Below are 10942 nucleotides of genomic sequence, written 5' to 3' on the forward strand. Positions count from 1 at the left end.
TGCTTGACATCAATTGATACTCAATATTAATGAAATAAATAGCCTAAATGTAATGTCAGAGAATGCACAAAGTGCATCCTTTTGAGATATAAATTTGAAATAAAAATAAAACACATGGCCTACATCATAAAACTCAGAATGTATTTTAATATGTCTGATAGTCAGTCTGAATAACAGTTTGTACATTAGGCCTATTATACCCAAGCAGTGGCGGTTCTAGCCCATTTCAACTGGGGGGGCCAAGCTGGGGCCAGTTGTACTGTTAGAGGGGCCAGTTACATTTAGACCTTATTGTTGTCATATCATTTTCTGCACTGCTGCAGGCATTAACAGGCAAAATACCGTGTTTATAATCATTCAACAATGTATTTGCATTTCCATTATATTTTTACATTTGCATTACATATTCAGTATTAGTCACAGTAACTGTAATAGACATGATGTCCTTTTTTCTCTTCATTTTGAGAACTATAGAGCAAAAGCAATGGGGACCAAGAAGCTTATTAATTCATTTACTGAAAATAACTGACTTGATATGTCTAACCGTTTACACTTTACAGGGTTCCTGCACACTTTTTAAAGTCAAATTTAAGGCTTTTTAAGACCTAAAGAAATCAAAATTAATACCGTAGGGGTGTGCAATATTGACAAAAATATATTTCAATATTTTCAACATTTTGTTAATAATTAGATAATATTTTACTGATTGTGTTTTTGTGCTGGTGCCATGGCTGGTTTAGGCCTGTTGTTGACAGCTGAATCACGAAGATATTAATATTTTTCATATTCTATGCAGTAGTCAGTTCACAGCAGTGACAGAAATACATTTTTTAATTAAGAGGCAATATTTGCCGCCTTAAATTGATTTCCAGGGGCATTTTCACCTATATATGGACATTTTTTCTAAACTTATTTAGAGTTATGCATCACCTTTTATGTCAAATACTAACATTCAAATTATACAGTAATTATACTTATTTATACAATAATACTTAATTATGCAATAATTATACAGTACCACTGTTACCAGTCAAATTAATTAATTCAATCAAAATCCATCTTTGCAGTGCAGAGGTGACACAGAAGTGGCATTAATATATTTACACTCCATTTACAATTGCATAAATAAAGCTATGAGATTTTTTTTAAATCAATATTTAAAAATAAAATTATTTCTATTATTTCTAATTAAAGGATACTTTAAATATGAAACTAAAACCGCCAGTAGGCGGCGGCAAGTCCCTGTAAGAGGGATTCATTCATTCAAACGAATTGTTCAAACGGCTGATTTATTCGGGAAAGCAGCAAGTGATTCGTTAAAAACGCGGATTTCAGTCAATAAATCATCGCTGTGTTGCATTGAGACTCACTACTACGGTTTCATTATGAAATTCTAGTCGGCGAAATAAAGGGAAAACAAACAATATTGACAATATTGTGTCTAAAAAGTAACTCCCAATGTTAACTTATTGTTAATTTAACTGTTGTATAACATAAATATCACAGTTGCAATTGTGCACGGGAAAACGGCACTCTTGCTGATGTGATATTCTAATATAAGAACATAATATGATATAAATATAAGACAAAAACTAATTTGGGGACATAGCCTACCTATGAACTGCACACAGCAGTGAAAGGACGATAGACAAATGCTATGTCAGCTCACAGTGCCTCGTACATAGTTAAAACAATGATTACAATATCATAATAGACAATACACATCGCACACGCCATACGCACATAAAGAATGAACTTACAACTGAACTGACATTTACCAACTTTCTTCTTCTCTCCTCTCTCGCGTGCAGGAGACAGGCGTTATTCTGCCGCGATTCCCGCGAATGTGATGCGAATTGTCACGTGAAAATGCAAATCCACAAAGATAGAAAAAAAAATAATAATACGCATACGATAGCAAAAAACAGTTTTGTAAAAATTATTTCAAACTCCACATTTAGGGGGGCCACAAGGGGGGCCAAGCTTTTTGTCACAGGGGCACGGGCCCCCCTGGCCCCCCCTCTAGAACCGCCACTGTACCCAAGTCAATGCATTATTCTTTCCTTTTTGTATTAGTGTTTAAAATATTTAATTTAATACTAATTATATTGATTTGTATCTTAATTTCTTTTTTTAACTTACATGAACATGCCATGTCATTTAGCCTACCCTGCCAAACCCAGCTGATGCAAAGCGTAGGTGAATTTATATCTACACAGAAGAAAATCCTGTCTAGGCTCTTCCTCGGTACGGTTTGTGTCGAGCCATTAGTTGTTAAATGAGAATATGTATATTTTTAGTACGTGTTGCAATAAACGCGTTAAGAATCCGTGCAACTGCAGCAGCGGAGGACTATTAGAATATTAGAAATCTAATATTCAATCTGTTTTCTCATTTTTCTACTCTTAATATTAAATCAAAAAACGACTGAACGAGCGAAACACGGATCGATTCTCTTGAACCACCACCACGTTTGCGCCAGAAAACTACTGCAGTGAGTGCAGCCAAAATGCTCCGTTCGACTTTTCTGAGACCCTCTACTCTTCCCTGTGGATGACCTGTGGCTGTGACACACCTTCTGTAGCCTACGATCTGAATTTTCCGCGTTTTGAATTTTAAAAAAACTGAATTTGAAGTTCCGAATTTCTTCTTCATCTTGAAAACTTGAATCTATAGGCTATATTTTTTTAAACTGGATATTTGCAGTCTAAAAATTCAGAACAACAACAAAAAAAAATACATCAATAAAATTCAACCATAAACACATTTCAATTCGTTAAATTTCAAATGTTCAATATTCGTTTAAAGAAATCAAATTCAGAACTATTTAAAATTCCACACAATATTCAACATTGTTAGATTACTCTTGTCAATAATTCAAATTTACACAATTCAAATTCAAATCATTTTGTGATAGTATAAACTCCATAGTGGGGGTGGTGTCAAAATGAGAGTCTGTCAGTCAAGTCTGAAGCAAGAGACACACCAGGTAATGACATCTTATAGCCTACTAAAAATAAACGGGAATTTCCCGACTTTTCAGCGCTTTGTTAGACTGTTTTGTATCATATTAATTATTTCAAATGCATTCTGTTTTATTGACCACAATAATATTGTTGATAACTGTTGAGGGGCATTTTTGATTAATTTTGAAAAAAGGCAAAGCCCCAATTTGTCCTTTCCTCTCTGCCTTGGGCAGAGGTTCGTTCGTTCTACTAATGAGTTGACCTAATAAACCAGATGGACACAATATCAACCAAAACTGGGTAAGAAACTAAATATTAGTTCAAACTTTTCTTCAAAGTTTTCACAGCGCGTTCTTTCCGACTTCAACATCGTATCACATAAAGAGGCTGTGGATATGACTTTCATGATCATTAATAGTGAATAACTGCTTTCCAAAGAACTTTGTAATGTAGGCTGAGGAAAATAGGAAGCGACCGCGAGAGGTGTGACTTCATAGGCAATAAACAGAGCTGCCGAGCTGAAGGCGTGAACTGAGAGCAGAGCAAGCATCACATTCACCGGGAATAGCCAAGGTAGTGCCTAAACAAGGTAGGTTAAGCGATAAATGTAGGTTTGTGCTCATTTAGAATGTTTATATTGAGAGCGAGCGACGCGACAACAGAACGCAAAAGACATGTAGCCTAATAGACATCTAGATGATAGATCGTGTTGGCACCACGCGCAGAAACCGGGCTACTTTATACTTCATCTTCTGCTAAGCCAAACTAAGATCAGATACAAAACAAAAATGTTATCGTTTTACATATCAGTCATGTAGGCCTAAAACTCAAGAGTTTGTTGGAGTTTAAATAGCTATCTAGCTATCGATAATGTCCACTAAACGACTCTGAATCTTGCGAAACATGTCTGTTAATGTTGTAAGAAGACAAAAATCCCGAAGATATATGACGAGGACTTTTGACACATGTAATGTTGGAAAAGCCCCCTTTATGTTTTATAGGCTATGCAATAAAAATGTCTCATTGCGCAATTAACTGAATGAACAATGTACCTAGGCCTATTATGTATAGCAAACGAACAATGTATTATTATTAGTGCAACGCAATTATTGCAATATAATGTAGCTAAATAAGTAATGTTATGTGTTGTGCTGGGCTAGTTGTCACAGGCGTTATCTGTGAATTCTTTCCCACAAACTAAAATGACAATATAATAATTTTTATAGATGTTTTGTAAATTAGTGAACAATAGAAACACACTAGCATATATTTAGGGTAAATGTCTACTTTATAATGTTATCACAGTTTTCTTTGGAGAAATGTATGTTTAAATGTATATTTTATTTGCATTATTTATTTATTTTTTACACTTTTTCATAACTGTTTTACTGTTGCTGAAAAGCATAAGGCTTTTTAATGGAAGGTTACACTGACAGTTTACCCCATATAGTGTGACAACAACATGCTTTGTGGTGCAACAGCATGCCCCCTTTTGCATGTTACAAATGGTCTTTAAGGTCTACTGTCTATATGTTTTAGTCTATAATATATTTAAGAATAATAAACTGAATAACTGAAACAACTAAGAATACTGCCTGAAAAGTACCTGACTTTAATCTGACTGTAAGTCCTGTGAAAAACATGTTGATGTAATATGTGCTCTTGTGGTTTTCAGAAAATGAAGCTTCACCAATTCATTTCCTGCTTTCAGCAAGAGATTGCAGATAAATATGCAATGAGGAGAAAGAAAGCCCTAATGCTTTAGCTCCCAGAACATAATGATGATAATGAAATAACACTTTTGATACAATGAATATTTTCAACTCACAGTGTGCGAGATAAAATAGGCGTTACCACTCTTAATGCCGCTTTCCCACATGTTTATAGTTCATTAAAACTCATAAAAGTAGGCTACATGTGTCATTTTCACCTATCCCTGTAATATGAAGACAACTCTAAAGCCTGAAGTATACTTTGGGTTTTACACGTACGTTAGGCTAAACATACAGTGTGATATAAATATTAGCATTGCATACTGTGTGATCCACAACTCTTGTTTAAAAGAGTAAACTGGTCATAAGTAACTTCTGGAAAAACAACAGACACTGGACAAGGATGAGACTGATGGTAGTGGACAAAAAAATAAATAAAAAATAAATGTCTAGAGCAAGGGTGTCAAACTCAGTTCCTTGAGGGTCACTGTCCAGCACAGTTTAGCTTCAACCCTAATTAAACACACCTGAATCAGCAAATAAAGGTCTTCAGGATTACTAGAAACTTCCAGGCAGGTGTTTTGGAGCTGTTTGGAGCAGAGTTTGACACATGAGGTCCTAAAAATAAGCTTTTTTTAAAAAGGAAAAAAAGTCTTAGATGACACGGCATTCTAAAAATGTGGTCCTTCAGTTAATTTGAAAGGTGAAAATGTAAATATTATGGTTCTGTGAAAATATCAAAACATTGCGCAACCAATGCGTGAGTTTGGGGTGGTATTATCAGTTTGGCCATGGTTCAGGTGTTTGGGAAACCTTTCTGAAATGTGGTTTCAATGTGGTGGAAAAATGACACACCTTTAATGCAACATTTACCATTAATTAACTATGAAGTCTTAAGCGTTTGATGAATATAATCGAACCTTTTATCCTAAATACAGAGGGGAATAGCTCCTTCCCTATATCCAGAGTAGTTGTCAGCCAATATCGGTGTTTAGATGACCACTTTGAAGGATATTCGAAGGAATCAAAATTTAATTGTATGCTGTCTTATCTCTCTGTTTTCTTTTTTAGATACACATAAGATGACGACTCCTGGAAATAACAGCTTTGAGAATCAAACAGACAAATTCATTGACTCAGAGTTTCGTTACACTCTATTTCCTATATTCTACGGTGTTGTTTTTGTCTTGGGGTTGCTGGCCAACTGCTATGCTCTTTATGTGCTGCACTATATGCGGGACTCTAAAGCTATGAATGAGATTCGAATCTACATGACCAACCTGACTGTTGCAGACCTGCTGTTCGTGTCCGCTCTACCGTTCTGGATTGGCTACTACGTGCATAACGGTGACTGGAAGTACTCAGATCCCCTCTGTCGTATCACAGGCACGTTTTTCTTCATTAACACGTACTGCTCTATTCTCTTCCTTACTGCCATCAGCATTAACCGTTACTGGGCTGTTACCAGGCCACTGGTGGCCGCCTCTTCTGACTGCTGGAGACGTGGAGCAATTGTCTCAGCGGCCATCTGGGTCGTCACTCTTGTGGCATCGGTTAAATACCTCACTGAACCTGGAATCCAAAAGAATGAGAACATTTCTCGCTGTTTCGAGGGTTATCAAGATATGAATAATACATCTGGTATATATGCAGTGGCCGTCACCCACTTCATCATTATTGGCTTGTTCTTTCTTGTTTTCACAATGGTGATTGTCTGCAACATATTGATCGCTCGAGCTCTTCTGTCTCAACCCATCAGTCAGCCTCAAGCCAGCACGGGAAAGCGTCCAGGCGGTACCAAGCGCAGAGCTTTGAGGTTGTTGTGTGCTGTCGTGGGCGTCTTTGTGATCTGTTTCCTGCCCCATCACGTGGTGCAGGGTCCCTGGACATTGTCCGTGCTTTACCTGAATGATTGGAGCATGGAGACTCGCCAAAGCTTAAACGATGCTCACCAGATCACCCTCATGCTTATGGGGATCAACTGCCTTCTGGACCCACTGGTGTATTGCTTCGCCACCACAAAGTTCCGCAAGTACATCCAGGGGCATTTCACAAAGATCAAGAGAAACAAACACTGCTCACGCAACACATTAAGCACAGGAGTGTCCCTGAAGAGCAGACATCAGAGTGAATTCTGAACGCTGCCGAAGAGCACATGCTGATATTTGGTGTTCATTTTAATCAGTTAAGAGTCTTATTCCGAATTGTTCATATTTGAGCAGAATTTAATTTCAATTCAAAATTAGGTTCTGTTTGGACTTTTAAAGGGTTTCTCCCAAAAATGAAAATTATGCTATCATTTCCTCATCCTCAAGTCGTTCCGAACCTGTATGACTTTCTTTCTTCTGTGGAACACAAAATAAGACATTTTGAAATATGCCTCATTGTTTTGAAAGTCAGTGGAATCCAGTGTTGTTTTGTTGTAACATTGTTTAAAAAAAAAAAAAAGTAAGCTGGGTAAATAATAACAGAATTTTCATTTTTGTGGGAACTATCCCTTTAATGCAATCAAAGGATTGGCATTTGAACTTAGTTGTTCACCTTTCAATTGCTGCCACTTCCGAGCAACTTTTTCAAACAATAGAGTATTTCAAGCATGATTATTCAACGTGTATTGATAAATGCTTCATACACTGAAACATTAAGCTTTTATATTGTGATTCCTATATTGTCATTATTATCTCTTAAAGAGATAATCCACCCCAAAATTAAAAGTTTGTCACCATTTACTTACCCTGATGTCAAAACTTTTATGCCTTTTCTTTTTTCTGAGGAACACAAAAGAAGATAATTTGAAAGTCAGTGGCATTCTAGCAACATTCAACCCCATTGACTGAAACATACTCAACATATCTTCTTTAATGTTCCACAGAAGAAAGAAAGTCATACAGGTTTGTAACAACATGAGGGTGAGTAAATGATGACAAAACGATATCTTTAAATGTCTGCCCTTGTGTAGGTGGAACTGACCTATATATATGTGTGTCATTTAAAGAATTCTCATTCTTGTTATCATATAAGGAGGCAGTCTTCTGTAGAACGAAGAAGACGAATGAGTAAAGAGGATGCTGGTGGTTAATCTTACCGTAGTGAGAGGTGATAATAATAGATTGTGTTTCTTTCACACAAACAGTCACTGGAAAATTATTGGTGAATTAATGTTTAGAGATCATGTGTGAATGGGACCTTTTCAAAAATACCGGTAATCAGTTCTGGCTTTTTTTTTTGGTTGGCCTATGAGAAGTTGTAACATTCTGTAAATTACCAGTATGATACTGTGTGTGAACTAAGAATATGATTGCTGGTATGAGCAAGTATGAGGGCAGGATGTGTGAGAAGTCTGCTTTGGGGCAACCATAAAGCTCTGTTGAGCATTTTAATTGTTTTTCTATGTAAACATGTGCTAGACGGACATCTGACCATTTGCTCCGTGCCTCGTGCTTGAGAACCTGCCTTCATTTCCCCTTATCAGTGCTGCGGCTCTGCAGAACATTTTTGGGCTAACTGCAGTATGGGGTGGTCCAGGGATGGGCAACTTCAGTCCGGAGGGCCATTGTCCTACAGAGTTTATTTTCAACCCTAATCAAACACCTGAACAAGCTAATCAAGGTCTTCAGGATTATTAGAAAGTTACAGGCAGGTGATTTTTTTCAGGGTTGGAGCTAAACTCTAGGACAGTGGCCCTCCAGGACCAACGTTGCCCATCCCTGCCCTATAGTAACTAGTTTTTACTATTTAATTGTACAGTAATGTACCAGGTTTAATGTCTTGAAAGGGGCTAATGCTGATGAAAGAAGTTATCTGTTTCCTGTGAAGTTTCACTGTCCATTTTGTAAAGGGAGAAGTTGTGGTGCTGCTAAACAGTCTAGATTATTTGTAATATAGATTGCACAAAAAGGTGGTCAATTTGTGTCTGATGTCACTATGACAACAAATCAGCCTTACTTGCTGTGAAGTACAGTAGATCTATGAGGAGCAGTCCTGTGGGTTAGGTTTTGTGCCCACATTTAGCGATTTTAGACAATGTTACGCTTAACAAAATGTGTTAACATTAGAGTTCAATAGTATATTCCTAAATTAACATTAACCTAGACTAATCAATACTGTAAAACAAAAAAATCATTGTTTATGATTCCTAATGCATTAACTACTGTTTAACAATTAGCCTACCTTTTGTTCTATAATAAAATGGCTGTATGAAATAATGAAACAATTTTTTTTCACAAAAGAAGTTTAGTAATAATTATTCCATTTATAAAATGTAGGTTTGTTGACTTGTTGACTTTGTTCTTAATTGTAAATCTATGAACTTCTGAAGATCGTTTAATCCATTGGCATTTTATAGTTATTTATTTAACAGGATGCTATATATATATATATATATATATATACTCTGTATATATATATATATATATATATATGTTCTTATATGTTAGATGGTATGTTTTAAATGTTTGGTTTACATTTAATGTATTGCAAAAACAGACTTTTATGAAAATATGTTTAAATTTCCAGTAATGTCTTGCCATTCATATGAGCTGAGTTCTATGGTGGGATTATAGACATTTATTTGATGCTCAGTGATGTTCACCATTGTTTCCTTGTGGTATTAACACATTTTAAAATAGCAGAATGCATGACATCTGCTTCCGAAGAATCTTTCTTAGTAATAAACTTCTGCATTAAGCAGGAAGTTTCGCAAGAAAGTGTAATGTACGCTCCCAAAGATAGTTCATCCAAAAATTAAAGTTCTTATTTATCTTAACTTTGTTGCAAACCAGTATGACTTTCTTCTGTGACACATGAAGGAGATTTTATTCAGAAGGTTATAGGGAACTGTATATAGTTATAGTTATAGTGAGTGAAAGACAGTTGTGAAAGTATCTTGGTCCCACATTCTAACAACTGATCAAGTACTGCAACTGTTGTAATATTTATTGAAATGATCATTGATGTTTGCACTTGATGCGGTTTACATGATGTAAAGGCTTAATCTGTGCTGAAAAGGCAAAATACAATTAATAAACTGTGTTTTCGCTCTTCTGTGTATTCTATACAAAAAAGACTATGCATTTTGTTTTTAAAGATATTTATGATGATATATTCATTGTTATTCTGCTTATTACGTCTCTAGGGGAAAAAAAACACACAATATGGGTGCTTCTCAATACTCAGTTTGATGCTTCCTCTTTTTCTCGCTCCTCCGTTGCCCAACCTGTGACCCGGAAACCAAAGTTAGCCATCTTGAAGGACCATCTCACATATTTCAATAGAGCATCTTGCTTTATTATTATTTATTATGAATTTGTTTAAATGTATGTTTATTTATGAAATTCATAATAAATAATAATAAAGCTAGATACAATGTTGCCTTTCAACAACAAGAGGGCAGATCCATTGAAGTTGAACTCTTCATCAGTGCAAGAGAGTAGGGTAGTGGGGTAAAAAGGTGTTTGGTCAGTTCTTCATTTAATGTATGAAGAAGGGAGTCTGTTAACTTTTAGTGGCTTTATACTAAATAGAATTTACAATTTGAACATAAACAATTTGAGTGCTTTAAATGCCATTCTGAAAAGTTTTTTTATAACATTAGTACAAAACACTGTCAACATGCTCATGTCAACAAGATGGATCTTGTGAACTCCCATCCATTCTCTTCAATGGTAATAAATAAGATTTCGTTCTTGTTTCAATTTCTTTATTATATCCAACAATTCTATATCATAACAGTATTTTGCAGGCTTATGATAAGCCATTTGTAAAAAAAAAAAAAAAGTCACACTAATTTTAATGTATGCTTTCCTTTGCAGTTAAAAAAAACATCTTTCATCAGGGCATCTTGATTTATTATTATTTATTATGAATTTCTTAAATAACCAAAGCAGAGACGGGAGGAAAGGAAACTGGGATCCACAAATAAGAAGCACCCACTGACCCACAGATTTCAGCAGTCACGCGTGCCTGTCTTTGTTCAAGTTCCCATCAGTATTGCCTGCATCAGCGCCCCCCAGCGTTAAATTAAGATATTAATCAGAATAGTGATCCCACTGCATTGGGTTAGTCTTTAATTCTAAAATGTGAATTTTAATTATGAGCACAATCACAACTGAAACGGAATACCTTAACTCCTAATTACATTTCCATGGACAAAATTATATTATTTATTTAATTTAGATATTAAAAGTACATAGTAGCCTACATTATTTGAAGGTCATCATGACTAAAATGATAGTTCAACCACAAATGAATTATGTTCTGTGAAAA

General features: G+C 35.6%; 1 protein-coding gene across 1 annotated transcript; it reads left to right on the forward strand.

The window, feature by feature from the left end:
- Positions 1-3505: 3505 nt before the first annotated feature.
- ptafr (platelet-activating factor receptor) lies at positions 3506-8184 on the forward strand. The gene is made up of 2 exons (XM_056234091.1): positions 3506-3555; positions 5750-8184. The coding sequence occupies exon 2, from the start codon at positions 5761-5763 to the stop codon at positions 6814-6816; it is 1056 nt and encodes a 351-aa protein (XP_056090066.1). The 5' UTR covers positions 3506-3555; positions 5750-5760; the 3' UTR covers positions 6817-8184.
- Positions 8185-10942: the final 2758 nt, after the last annotated feature.

Source organism: Rhinichthys klamathensis, unplaced genomic scaffold (genome assembly GCF_029890125.1).
Source record: "Rhinichthys klamathensis goyatoka isolate OS25496 unplaced genomic scaffold, OSU_Roscu_1.1 h1tg000387l_1, whole genome shotgun sequence".
NCBI lineage: Eukaryota > Metazoa > Chordata > Actinopteri > Cypriniformes > Leuciscidae > Rhinichthys > Rhinichthys klamathensis.

Coding starts and splice junctions, on each gene's coding strand:
- ptafr (XM_056234091.1), top strand. CDS start 5,761: ATGACGACTCCTGGAAATAACAGCTTTGAGAATCAAACAGACAAATTC.